At 51.5% G+C, this 14,294-nt stretch overlaps 1 protein-coding gene across 8 annotated transcripts in view; it reads right to left on the bottom strand.

Moving 5' to 3' along the window:
* Positions 1-7,470: 7,470 nt before the first annotated feature.
* The window catches only part of LOC137519277 (DNA topoisomerase I, mitochondrial-like), a 194,147-nt gene continuing 187,323 nt past the window's right edge, over positions 7,471-14,294 (bottom strand). For all 8 annotated transcript variants that reach the window (XM_068238193.1, XM_068238191.1, XM_068238188.1 and 5 more), the window contains 2 exons: positions 11,612-11,761; positions 7,471-7,672 (listed from right to left, as the gene is read on the bottom strand). In XM_068238193.1, the coding sequence (XP_068094294.1) occupies positions 7,570-7,672; positions 11,612-11,761 (253 nt within the window). In that variant the 3' untranslated portion in view covers positions 7,471-7,569. The remainder of the gene's footprint in view (positions 7,673-11,611; positions 11,762-14,294) is intronic.

Genomic DNA, 14,294 nt, shown 5'->3' on the forward strand with positions numbered 1-14,294 from the left:
ATAGGTATGCAGTGGCGGGTTCACTGAACAGGTATACAGTGGCGGGTTCACAGAACAGGTATACAGTGGTGGGTTCACAGAACAGGTATGCAGTGGCAGGTTCACTGAACAGGTATGCAGTGGTGGGTTCACTGAACAGGTATGCAGTGGTGGGTTCACTGAACAGGTATGCAGTGGTGGGTTCACTGAACAGGTATGCAGTGGTGGGTTCACAGTACAGGTATGCAGTGAGGACCACCTCAGCCACATTGTAATGTAACCTCTTGCGCAAGATTATAGCAGCACTTCATCTCTTCTGGAGGGGGAGGAAAAGTATGCCTGTGAATATAGCTCATGTCAGTACTTCGGCCCCCTGTCCTTGTACTGAGTCTCTTGAAGGAGAATTATATCTGCCCTCGCAGGACTGGACAGCTAGACACCTCTTGTGGGGGCATTCAGGCCCTTAACATTATACGTCATTATATGCAGGGAGCAAACCTTATTAGGCTCCTGAGATTGGGGCCAGGACCTGCAGAGAGAATAGATAGGGACGGATCAGTCAGATGCAACGTGGCCAAGGGGCGGAACTACAAATCATAACCAGTAACAATTTGACACCTCCCCCCCCCCCCCCCCACAATGTTCACACCTTGCCTACCTTTGGTGACTCTTACAGCCTGAGGGACCATCTCACAAGGGACATACAACAAGTGTGGCCATCAGGGATGGGCTCGAATTCGGCTGAATCCGGATAGTTGCTATCCGGATTTCACCCAGTTACCTGTGCGGGGGGGGTCAAGCTTACCTATCTGACCTCTTCTTCAGTCCATCCCTTGGCGCCTCCCACGATGCGGTCCAAGAGGCGGTTACGTGATTACAAACTTCCTCCTTCCGGGTTGAAGGAGGAAGTGTTTGTACTCACGTGACGTGCATGGACCGCATCGTGGGAGGTCCCGAGGCACGGACCGAAGAAGACTTCAGATAGGTAAGCTGTACCCTATGTGCAGCACAGAGCAGGGTTACCCAATATAGATGCACGCAGCAGTCCTGGTATTTTACAGGTGCTGCAATGAAACAGACACCCTTTGTTTCCAGAGGGGCGGGACTTGTTTCCACGCCCTTCGCCTGCGTCTCCATGGCAACCTGCTCCGAACACGGAGGAAGTGACGACATCGGAAGGGGCGGGGTTTAGTCTCCGTCATATACCGGGTACTCGCTTTCCGCCTTTTGCAGTGGTACGCAGCGTGACCAAGCGTCGCTAGACGCGAAACGGCCGTCGCTCACCACCCTAGTGCCCACCACCCACCTCCTGCACCGATGACCGAGCACTTCAAGGATATGTAAGATCCATCCATATGTTTGAAATATTGTACGATGCGCAGCACACCAAGATGAAATCATTGTATTGCACCTTGTTACTGTCATTTGTGGAAGGAATCAATGCTTGTGGACGGAAGGTGGACGCTCTAGTGATCCTTTTGATGTCTCGTTTGAACTGTTCCTTCTGGTTGTATTGCGGAGCACACGTCCTGTGACAGTTAGTGCAGATGCTGCTGCCTGTTCTAAAGGTAGCCATACACTGGTCGATTAGCCATCAGATTCGACCAACAGATAGATCCCTCTCTGATCGAATCTGACCAGAGGGATCGTATGGCCACCTTACTGCAAACAGATTGTGAACCGATTTCAGCCTGAAACCGATCACAATCTGTTGTGGTGTTGGTGCTGCCGCCGTCCGCATACATTACCTGCTCCGCCGGCACCGCTGCTCCGTCTCCGCGTCCGGCATGCTTTACTTCTTCCTGTGGGCAGGAAGTTTAAACAGCAGAGCACCCTCTACTGTTTAAACTTCCTGCCGGGCAGGAGGAACTGAAGCATGCCGGAGACCAGACCAGAGCGGAGACGGAGCAGCGGTGACCGGGGGCAGTCGTGCCGGCGGAGCAGGTAATGTATGTGGGCTTTATTGCGTCGGTCGTCGGGCACTCGAACGCCGCTAGCGACGCGCTCCCTACCTGCGGGCGATCGACGGTAGTTTTCCGCATGGAGCGATCGACGGGATCAGACAAAATGGATCGAAATTTAGCGTGTTGCGGGAACCATGTGACAGCAGATTCGATCCCAGTGATGGAATCTGCTGTCGATCTGGCGGGAATCGGCCTAGTGTATGGCCAGCTTTAGGGTGTTTTTGCCAGCGTGATATTGACTGTTTGATCTGCCACACTATCCTGCTTTGATCTTCTACTACAGACAATCACTCTTTATGCTGAAGAGCACAGCAGCCATGAAAGAGGTGGGAGGAGCACCCCAGGCTCCTCCCCCACCACACCCAGCTGCCGCATCATCCTTCCTTCCTGGCTGCCGTGATTGTCACTAGATAAACTTCTGTTATCTGGAACGATTGCTTGAGCTTTTCCATGACAGATTGAAAGATCTGATTACTTTGTTCAGGGTCATTATGGCACAATGTATGTAGGTAATAGAAGACCACCGCCTTAGCATTCCTTCCATTTAAAGAGTACCTAAAGCAAAGGCAAAAAGAATTTTACTTATCTGGGGCCTCTACCAGCCCCCCTGTGCCCACGCCGTCACAGAACGATCCTCCAGACCCCCACAATGGCTGAGTTTCGTATCTGCTGACTGATCAGTTGGCGGGCCACTGCGCCTGTGCAGGACGATCTCGCCGACAGGAGTGCGAACGAGGGTGCATGTGCCACGGCCGTGCAGGCGCAGTGGCTCGCTTACTAATCAGTCAGCAGAAACAAAGCTAAGCCACGGCGGGGGTCCGGAAGATCGTTTGGTAACGTGGCAGGTACAGGACGGCTGCAGGGGGCTGCTAGAAACACCAGGTAAGTGGAACTCTCTTATCTTTGCTTTAGGTACACTTTAAGCATGGTTGTGGAACTGGTCTTCTGCACTCTGACTCCCCCTAGGGCTCATGAACAGCAGTCTGTTCTCAGTGGACCACACCCTTTCCTCTCTGCACCGGGAACACACATTTATAATGCGTCTCCAAGTCTCTGACACACATCTGAGGAAAGGGTCGGTCAGGCAGAAGATGCCTTTCTGATGGACCTCAGATGTTTACAGGGAGCTTGAGGCACCTCTAGCAGTTGGGCAGGTTCCACCCAGATGCTTGAAGCCTACTGGAAGTTGAAAACACTGAAGTCACACTCTGACACAAATACCATCAACAAAAGGTAGTCACGGGATCCGGCACAATGGGGTCAGGTTCAGAATGAAGACAGAACAGGTTCTTTCAGGGGAGTGTCTTTAGTAGCTACAACAAAAAGCAAACTTACTAAACTTTCTCTACAAAAGTTCAGGTTATCACGCAACCTCCAGTGTGGACACAACCTAAACTGGGGCTCTTCACAACGCTTATCTGCAGCATAACTGAGTGTTGCTACTCTGTCAGTAGTGGTATCCAAGAAAAGCTCAATAGCTGGAGATGCTGTCCACCTACAATCTCATGTCTGACTCACTCTGACAAGACAAAAGTCACTTGAGACAATCCGGGAGAGTCTAAGTGACAAATGATAATGTAATAGCAACAGAGTCCTCCAACAACAGCCTCACAGGAGAGAGGGCAGCGGGCTTATTGAGAAGATAACGTTTGTATGTACAAGAGAGGCCTCTAGAACACGAGCAGCTTTCATGGAGGACCTGGGGTTTCACCTGGTGCTATGCAGAAAGGCACATCACACAGAATACCAAATGGGTCGAGCCGTTATCAAGGGGGTCAAAGTGAGTCAGCCAGGAAATTAGACAGAACAGTCCCCTGCAATGGAAACTCGGGTCAAAGATTTAAACACTGAGACCTGCCAAAATGTTAAGTTTCCCAATTATTAGATGAAGACAGGTCCGTAGTCAAGGATGAAGAATCAGGGCTTGAGCCCCCCTTCTCTGCCCAGTGTACCCCGAATGCCAGGGCATGTAGTGCCCTGGGGTGTCCAAGGAGCTGATGTCACTTCTCTTGCACACACCCCTGGGGTGTTCAGTCCCTTCAGAACACACCCAGGGATTGGTGCTAAGAGGGACGGGAGGTTACCCCATTTTCAAAAGCCCCTCTCTCTGACATCACTTGCCTTTGCCCTCCATACCCTACCATTACAATCCCCGCCTTTTAGAGGACTACAAGATAGATTAGGGGGAGAGAAGCGGCAGCTCTGTGCTGTGGATGATGCATGAACAGAAATATACCATATTGCTATAGACACAACATACACAAACATACCAGTTTTATTTCAATGTATTATTTCTGGATGAATCATCAACATAAATTACAACTGAAACGATCTGCTTTACAGCAACCCTGAAGCAAAGCACAGATTGAATGCAGCACAAGCAGAGAATGCCGGGATGGGAGTGGCTACACGATAGCTCCAGAGATTGGAGGAGAGGTAATGAGGATGCCTGGAGGGGCGTGGCTATATGTTAAACAGGGGATGCTGGGATGGGAGTGGCCACATGATAGCTCCAGAGATTGCAGGAAATGAGGATGCCTGGAGGGGCGTGGCTACATGTTAAGCAGTGGATGCCTGGAGGGGCGTGGGTACACATTAAAGGACAACTGTAGTGAGAGGTATATGGAGGATGCCATGTTGATTTCCTTTTAAGCAATACCAGTTGCCTGGCATGTGTCTGTGAATCACACCAGAAACAAGCATGCAGCTAATCTTGTCAGATCGGACAAATGAATGTCAATCACGTGATCTGCTGCATGCTTGTTCAGGGTCTATGGCTGAAAGTATTAGAGGCAGAGGATCAGCAGAGCTGCCAGGTAACTGGTATTGTTTAAAAGAAAATACATATGGCAGCCTCCATATCCCTCTCACTACAGTTCTCCTTTAAGCAGAGGATGCCTGGATGGGCGTGGCTACGCAATAGCTTCAGAGATTGGAGGAGATGGAATGAGGATGCCTGGAGGGGCCTGGCTATGTTAGACAGGTGATGCCTGGAGGGGCGTGGCTACATGTTAAGAAGAGGATACCAGAGATTGGAATTAGAGAGTTGAACTCAGATACACAATATGGTCACTGCGGCCTAGGACTGGCAGAAAAACAAGAATTATGTCACTTCCTGTCTCTGCAAACAAGCTATGAGGTAGACAGGAGGAGGAAATGCTACTAGTCAGGGCGGGGCTTCCAGCAGTGCCATCAGAAGCTCCGCCTCCTGTTATTAGGATAGACAGATGATGTCATCACTGAGGGTTACTGTTGCGAGTATGAAATGACAGTGGCCAGACCTCTCTATCCCGTCATCCTCACTATGCACTCCAGTTCAGTTTCTAGATGTACAGGAAGACGTGTAAAGTCATAAGGGGAGGGGCTTCAACACAACTCAACTAATTTACATATCATTCTCTGAGGTAGATCTCTGAAAAAAAAAATAACTGTGCTGTGGATTTTTCAGTGAGGAACTCCTCAGACCGCGAATCATGAAACATGGTAAAAACACAACACTCGTGTATAAAATGTACGCTTCATCTAGAATACATGCACTATAAACTTCTTTTGCCCTATGCTGCTGTCACTTACAGTAGGTAGTTAAATCTGAAAGATCAGACAGGTTTTGGACTAGTCCATCTCCTCATGGGGGATTCTTAGAATATTTTCAAAAGAACTTACTGAAAGGCAGTTGGGTCAGACCAACTGTCAAAAAAACTGTGCAATTGAATAGAATGGCTACTTGGAATCTTTGTCCAGATTCATTACAGGGAGCGCTTTTGTATAGAATAATGGAAACCGTGAGGTACCCCTACGAGGAGATGGACTAGTCCAAACCCGGTCAGATATCTATTGGTGGCTGTAAGTGACAACAAAATAGGAAAAAGGCCATTTATAGGGCATTTTAATCAGGGAGAAATGTACATCTTATATGTGTCGGCTTACAGGTGTTTTAAATCTTACACGATTTCACAATCGCGGTCCTTTAACCGAAACAATGAATGCCGAGGACATGAGGATTTACTTCAGGGTCACGTTAAGCTCACAGTAACATTATAACAAAATACTATCTACTCAACTTTCCTTCATTACTTGTTGGAGCAGCTTTATTCACACACGTTCCTATAATAAAGCAAAACTAAATCTGAGGTTACAAAACCACTTTGCATTGTCACATGCGTCCTCCACACGCCGAACAATCCCTGAGGATCAGGAGGAAAGTGCTGGGGGGGGGGTGTGGGCGGAGCCTTGAACAAGCCGCGTCCCCTGTCTGGTCACATGACCTGGGGGGGGGGGGGGGGGGGCAGAGCCTTGAGCAAGCCATGTCCCATCTGTCTGGTCACATGACCCGGGGGGATGTCCGGAGCCTTGAGCGAGGCGTGTCCCCTCTGTCTGGTCACATGACCCAGCGGGGCGGCCGGAGCCTTGAGCAAGCAGTGTCCCCTCTGTCTGGTCACATGACCTGGGGGGGGGGCAGAGCCTTGAGCAAGCTGCATCCCCTTTGTCTGGTCACATGACCCGGGGGGATGTCCGGAGCCTTGAGCAAGCCGTGTCCCCTCTGTCTGGTCACATGACCCAGCGGGGCGGCCGGAGCCTTGAGCAAGCAGTGTCCCCTCTGTCTGGTCACATGACCTGGGGGGGGGCAGAGCCTTGAGCAAGCTGCATCCCCTTTGTCTGGTCACATGACCCGGGGGGATGTCCGGAACCTTGAGCAAGCCATGTCCCCTCTGTCTGGTCACATGACCTGGGGGGGGCAGAGCCTTGAGCGAGGCGTGTCCCCTCTGTCTGGTCACATGACCCAGCGGGGCGGCCGGAGCCTTGAGCAAGCAGTGTCCCCTCTGTCTGGTCACATGACCTGGGGGGGGGGGGGGCAGAGCCTTGAGCAAGCCATGTTCCCTCTGTCTGGTCACATGACCAGGGGGGATGACTGGAGCCTTGAGCAAGCAGTGTCCCCTCTGTCTGGTCACATGACCTGGGGGGGGGGGCAGAGCCTTGAGCAAGCTGCATCCCCTTTGTCTGGTCACATGACCCGGGGGGATGTCCGGAACCTTGAGCAAGCCATGTCCCCTCTGTCTGGTCACATGACCTGGGGGGGGGGGGGGCAGAGCCTTGAGCGAGGCGTGTCCCCTCTGTCTGGTCACATGACCCAGCGGGGCGGCCGGAGCCTTGAGCAAGCAGTGTCCCCTCTGTCTGGTCACATGACCTGGGGGGGGGGGGGGGGGGCAGAGCCTTGAGCAAGCCATGTTCCCTCTGTCTGGTCACATGACCAGGGGGGATGACTGGAGCCTTGAGCAAGCCGTGTCCCCTCTGTCTGGTCACATGTCCCGAGGGGGATGTCCGGAGCCTTGAGCAAGCCGTGTCCCCTCAGTCTGGTCACATGATACCACGGCGGCCATGTTGTCAGGTGCAGAAACGTGATAAGTGCTCTACAATGTGATGATCACTGCACCAAATGAGAAGATAAATGCAAACAACTAACAGAGGCAAGTCAGGTGCAGACAGAAGCCACTCTGTCGGGAGGTGAAGGTTCTTCATCAATGCTGGAAATATTCAATATAACAGTTTATTTGTGCACATTGGACACAATCAGGTCTTCATAGGAGACAGCAATATCCAATCAGAGGTCACAGTGAGAAGACGATGACTAGAACTCAAACTCCTCATCGGTCATGGCTATCGCCCAGGCAAACTTGTCCCTCTGAGTCTTGTTGTAAATCTTCTCGATGGGCACACTAAACTTCTTACACCTGGAAAACCGGAAATGAAGACAGGTGAGCCAAATGCACCCAATTATACAGTGGTTTGCAAAAGTATTTGGCCCCCTTGAAGTTTTCCACATTTTGTCACATTACTGACACAAACATGAATCAATTTTACTGGAATTCCACATGAAAGACCAATACAAAGTGGTGTACATGTGAGAAGTGGAACGGAAATCATACATGATTCCAAACATTTTTTACAAATAAATAACTGCAAAGTGGAGTGTGCGTAATTATTCAGCCCTCTTTGGTCTGAGTGCAGTCAGTTGCCTATAGATATTGCCTGATGAGTGCTAATGACTAAATAGAGTGCACCTGTGTGTAATCTAATGTCAGTACAAATACAGCTGCTCTGTGACGGCCTCAGTGGTTGTTTAAGAGAATATTGGGAGCAACACCATCGTGAAGTCCAAAGAACACACCAGACAGGTCAGGGATAATGTTATTGGGAAATTTAAAGCAGGCTTAAGCTAGAAAAAGATTTCCAAAGCCTTGAATATCCCCCGGAGCACTGTTCAAGCGATCATTCAGAAATGGGAGGAGTATGGCACAACTGTAAACCTACCAAGACAAGGCCGTCCACCTAAACTCACAGGCCGAACAAGGAGAGCGCTGATCAGAAATGCAGTCAAGAGGCCTATGGTGACTCTGGACGAGCTGCAGAGATCTACAGCTCAGGTGGGGGAATCTGTCCATAGGACAACTATTAGTCATGCACTGCACAAAGTTGGCCTTTATTGAAGAGTGGCAAGAAGAAAGCCATTGTTAACAGAAAAGCATAAGTCGTCCCATTTGCAGCTTGCCACAAGCCATGTGGGGGACACGGCAAACATGGAAGAAGGTGCTCTGGTCAGATGAGACCAAAATGGAACTTTTTGGCCAAAATGCAATGTGTAGCGGAAAACTAACACTGCACATCACTCTGAACACACCATCCCCACTGTCAAATATGGTGGTGGCAGCATCATGCTTCGGGGGTGCTTCTCTTCAGCAGGGACAGGGAAGCTGGTCAGAGTTGATGGGAAGATGGATGGAGCCAAATACAGGGCAATTTTGGAAGAAAACCTCTTGGAGTCTGCAAAAGACTTGAGACTGGGGTGGAGGTTCACCTTCCAGCAGGACAACGACCCTAAACATAAAGCCAGGGCAACAATGGAATGGTTTAAAACAAAACATATCCATGTGTTAGAATGGCCCAGTCAAAGTCCAGATCTAAATCCAATTGAGAATCTGTGGCAAGATCTGAAAACTGCTGTTCACAAACGCTGTCCATCTAATCTGACTGAGCTGGAGCTGTTTTGCAAAGAAGAATGGGCAAGGATTTCAGTCTCTAGATGTGCAAAGCTGGTAGAGACATACCCTAAAAGACTGGCAGCTGTAATTGTAGCAAAAGGTGGTTCTACAAAGTATTGACTCAGGAGGGCTGAATAATTACGCACACCCCACTTTGCAGTTATTGATTTGTAAAAAATGTTTGGAATCATGTATGATTTTCGTTCCACTTCTCATGTGTACACCACTTTGTGTTGGTCTTTCACGTGGCATTCCAATAAAATTGATTCATGTTTGTGGCAGTAATGTGACAAAATGTGGAAAACTTCAAGGGGGCCGAATACTTTTACAAACCACTGTAGATGACCTGCTCTGGCCACTAAGAGGATGGAGGGTGTGGCCACAGAGGGAGGATGGAGGGTGTGGCCACAGAGGGAGGATGGAGGGTGTGGTCACTGTGGTATGTAGTTACTAGAAAGCTGGATCTGCAGAGAGAGGCTGCTTTTAGATACTGCTTAAATCCAGCTTCTGAAAACCCAGTGCAGCTACACCTTAAAGTCCCTCTACACTATAACGCACCTCCCACATAGCGCTAATCACCTCAGACAAACTCCCTCTAGAGTGACCTGAGCAGTGACTGTCATCTTTTTAAAAACCGAGCCTCCACATAAGGAAGGTTTAGATTGGTGTGTGTCGTACTGGGTACGGGGATTGGGGGGGGAGCACTGTTACTTACCTTTGTGGTGCTGATCCTCTGGCCCCCGCCCCTGTGCTGATCCTCTGGACCCTGTGCTGATCCTCTGGCCCCTATGCTGATCCTCTGGCCCCCGGCCCCTATGCTGATCCTCTGGCCCCCGGCCCCTATGCTGATCCTCTGGCCCCCGGCCCCTAAGCTGATCCTCTGGCCCCCAGCCCCTATGCTGATCCTCTGGCCCCCACCCCTGTGCTGATCCTCTGGCCCTGGGCCCTATATGCTGATCCTCTGGCCCCCGACCCCCATGCTGATCCTCTGGCCCCGCGGCCCCTATGCTGCTCCTCTGGCCCCGGCCCCTGTGCTGCTCCTCTGGCCCCGGCCTCTGTGCTGCTCCTCTTGCCCCGGCCCCTGTGCTGCTCCCTCTGGCTTGGCCCCGGCCCCTGTGCTGCTCCTCTGGCCCTGGCCTCTGTGCTGCTCCTCTGGCCCCGGCCCCTGTGCTGCTCCCTCTGGCTTGGCCCCGGCCCCTGTGCTGCTCCTCTGGCCCCTGTGCTGATCCTCTGGCCCTGGGCCCTATACTGATCCTCTGGCCCCGGCCCCTATGACATCTACCATCTTCTTCACACGTGCCACAATACATACCAGGAGATTTAGTCCCTAGATGTGAGTACAGCTCTGTTCTGGCATCTCCCAGCATGTATCTCGGCGTGGGTGCACAATGCCCGCTGTAAATAATGCCGGCAGAATCTGGCGGTTGGGTGAAAAACATGACGCATGTGATAGGGGCTGGGGCCAGAGGATCAGCGCAGGGGCCAGAGGATCAGCGCAGGGGCCAGAGGATCAAGCGCAGGGACCAGAGGATCAGCACAGGGGCCAGAGGATCAGCGCAGGGGCCAGAGGATCAGCGCAGGGGCCAGAGGATCAAGCGCAGGGGCCAGAGGATCAGCGCAGGGGCCAGAGGATCAGCGCAGGGGCCAGAGGATCAGCGCAGGGGCCAGAGGATCAGCGCAGGGGCCAGAGGATCAGCGCAGGGGCCAGAGGATCAGCGCAGGGGCCAGAGGATCAGCGCAGGGGCCAGAGGATCAGCGCAGGGGCCAGAGGATCAGCGCAGGGGCCAGAGGATCAGCGCAGGGGCCAGAGGATCAGCACAGGGGCCAGAGGATCAGCACAGGGGCCAGAGGATCAGCACAGGGGCCAGAGGATCAGCACAGGGGCCAGAGGATCAGCACAGGGGCCAGAGGATCAGCACAGGGGCCAGAGGATCAGCGAAGGGGCCAGAGGATCAGCGAAGGGGCCAGAGGATCAGCGCAGGGGCCAGAGGATCAGCACAGGGGCCAGAGGATCAGCACAGGGGCCAGAGGATCAGCACAGGGGCCAGAGGATCAGCAAAGGGGCCAGAGGATCAGCAAAGGGGCCAGAGGATCAGCAAAGGGGCCAGAGGATCAGCAAAGGGGCCAGAGGATCAGCAAAGGGGCCAGAGGATCAGCACACACCATCAGGAACCTTCCTTATAGGGAGGTTCGTTTTTCAAAAAAACAGAAACACTGCTTAGTGAATAAATAATATCAATGATCCTTTTCTTACAAATAAGCTGAATTAATTCCAATATTTGAAAGCCCAGTTCATCCCAAACAGAGCTTTTTCCCGGTCTCAAGTCCACCCGTCCCCCACCCCTCGTATACTAGCTGTATCTTGACCCATCACAGCACACCTACAAATAAACAGGCCAGAAAGGAGCCATTACTATCCGTATAATGAGCTAACTAAAACCTCCTGAACAAATACATACAAAGACGGTCTGCAATCACCAATCTCTCACGGAAATTTTCCCCGGTAGAGTTTGGACCTCAGCAATCCACCTCATCTCTGCTAATAGTGCAGAAGAGGGACAGTCATTCTCAGGCGGGTGTGTTACTATGCAGTGGCTGATGCATGTGTGAGTGGATAGAGACACATCTTACCAGGCGACGGTGATCCTTGGATCCAGGTAGTTTAGCTTGGACGTGCCCAGAGCGATCTGTTTGTTCTCCTCCTTGTCTGTGGCCTGGACCTTCAGCTTCATCAGCTGCTCTGCCAGCCTATCACATTGCTTCTTCTTCTTCTCCAACTCCCTGCACATATGTAGAGAGTCATGTGTTACTGATGTCACACCAATAACCCCTCCCCCAGCCTATCACACTGCTTCTTCTTCTCCAACTCCCTGCACACACAGTCATGTGTCACTGATGTCACACCAATAACCCCTCCCCCAGCCTATCACACTGCTTCTTCTTCTCCAACTCCCTGCACACACAGAGTCATGTGTCACTGATGTCACACCAATAACCCCTCCCCCAGCCTATCACACTGCTTCTTCTCCAACTCCCTGCACACACAGAGTCATGTGTTACTGAGGTCACACCAATAACCCCTCCCCCAGCCTATCACACTGCTTCTTCTCCAACTCCCTGCACACACAGAGTCATGTGTTACTGATGTCACACCCATAACTCCTCCTCCAGCCTATCACACTGCTTCTTCTCCAACTCCCTGCACATTTGTAGAGAGTCATGTGTTACTGATGTCACACCAATAACTCCTCCCCCCAGCCTATCACATTGCTTCTTCTTCTTCTTCTTCTCCAACTCCCTGCACACATACAGTCATGTGTCACTGATGTCACACCAATAACCCCTCCCCCAGCCTATCACACTGCTGCTTCTTCTTCCCAACTCCCTGCACATATGTAGAAAGTCATGTGTTACTGAAGTCACACCAATAAATCCTCCCCCCAGCCTATCACACTGCTTCTTCTCCAACTCCCTGCACATATGTAGAAAGTCATGTGTTACTGATGTCACACCAATAACCCCTCCCCCCAGCCTATCACATTGCTTCTTCTTCTTCTCCAACTCCCTGCACATATGTAGAGAGTCATGTGTTACTGATGTCACACCAATAACCCCTCCCCCAGCCTATCACACTGCTTCTTCTTCTCCAACTCTCTGCACACACACAGTCATGTGTCACTGATGTCACACCAATAACCCCTCCCCCAGCCTATCACATTGCTTCTTCTCCAACTCCCTCCACACAGAGTCATGTGTTACTGATGTCACACCAATAAACCCTCCCCCAGCCTATCACACTGCTTCTTCTTCAACTCCCTGCACACACAGAGTCATGTGTTACCGATGTCACACCAATAACCCCTCCCCCCAGCCTATCACACTGCTTCTTCTCCAACTCCCTGCACACCCAGAGTCATGTGTCACTGATGTCACACCAATAACCCCTCCCCTAGCCTATCACACTGCTGCTTCTTCTCAAACTCCCGGCACACCCAGAGTCATGTGTCACTGATGTCACACCAATAACCCCTCCCCCAGCCTATCACACTGCTTCTTCTCCAACTCCCTGCACACACAGAGTCATGTGTTACCGATGTCACACCAATAACCCCTCCCCCCAGCCTATCACACTGCTTCTTCTCCAACTCCCTGCACACCCAGAGTCATGTGTCACTGATGTCACACCAATAACCCCTCCCCTAGCCTATCACACTGCTGCTTCTTCTCAAACTCCCGGCACACCCAGAGTCATGTGTCACTGATGTCACACCAATAACCCCTCCCCCAGCCTATCACACTGCTTCTTCTCCAACTCCCTGCACACACAGAGTCATGTGTTACCGATGTCACACCAATAACCCCTCCCCCCAGCCTATCACACTGCTTCTTCTCCAACTCCCTGCACACCCAGAGTCATGTGTCACTGATGTCACACCAATAACCCCTCCCCTAGCCTATCACACTGCTGCTTCTTCTCAAACTCCCGGCACACCCAGAGTCATGTGTCACTGATGTCACACCAATAACCCCTCCCCCAGCCTATCACACTGCTTCTTCTCCAACTCCCTGCACACACAGAGTCATGTGTCACTGATGTCACACCAATAACCCCTCCCCCAGCCTATCACACTGCTTCTTCTCCTCCAACTCCCTGCACACACAGAGTCACGTGTCACTGATGTAACACCAATAACCCCTCCCCCAGCCTATCACACTGCTTCTTCTTCTTCAACTCCCTGCACACACAGAGTCACGTGTCACTGATGTAACACCAATAACCCCTCCCCCAGCCTATCACACTGCTGCTTCTTCTCCAACTCCCTGCACACACACAGTCATGTGTCACTGATGTCACACCAATAACCCCTCCCCCAGCCTATCACACTGCTGCTTCTTCTCCTCCAACTCCCTGCACACATACAGTCATGTGTCACTGATGTCACACCAATAACCCCTCCCCCAGCCTATAACACTGCTGCTTCTTCTCCAACTCCCTGCACACACACAGTCATGTGTCACTGATGTCACACCAATAACCCCTCCCCCAGCCTATCACACTGCTGCTTCTTCTCCAACTCCCTGCACACACAGTCATGTGTCACTGAAGTCACACCAATAACCCCTCCCCCAGCCTATCACACTGCTGCTTCTTCTCCAACTCCCTGCACACACACAGTCATGTGTCACTGATGTCACACCAATAACCCCTCCCCCAGCCTATCACACTGCTGCTTCTTCTCCAACTCCCTGCACACACAGTCATGTGTCACTGAAGTCACACCAATAACCCCTCCCCCAGCCTATCACACTGCTG

The sequence above is a fragment of the Hyperolius riggenbachi genome, chromosome 5 (assembly GCF_040937935.1).
Source record: "Hyperolius riggenbachi isolate aHypRig1 chromosome 5, aHypRig1.pri, whole genome shotgun sequence".
Lineage (NCBI taxonomy): Eukaryota > Metazoa > Chordata > Amphibia > Anura > Hyperoliidae > Hyperolius > Hyperolius riggenbachi.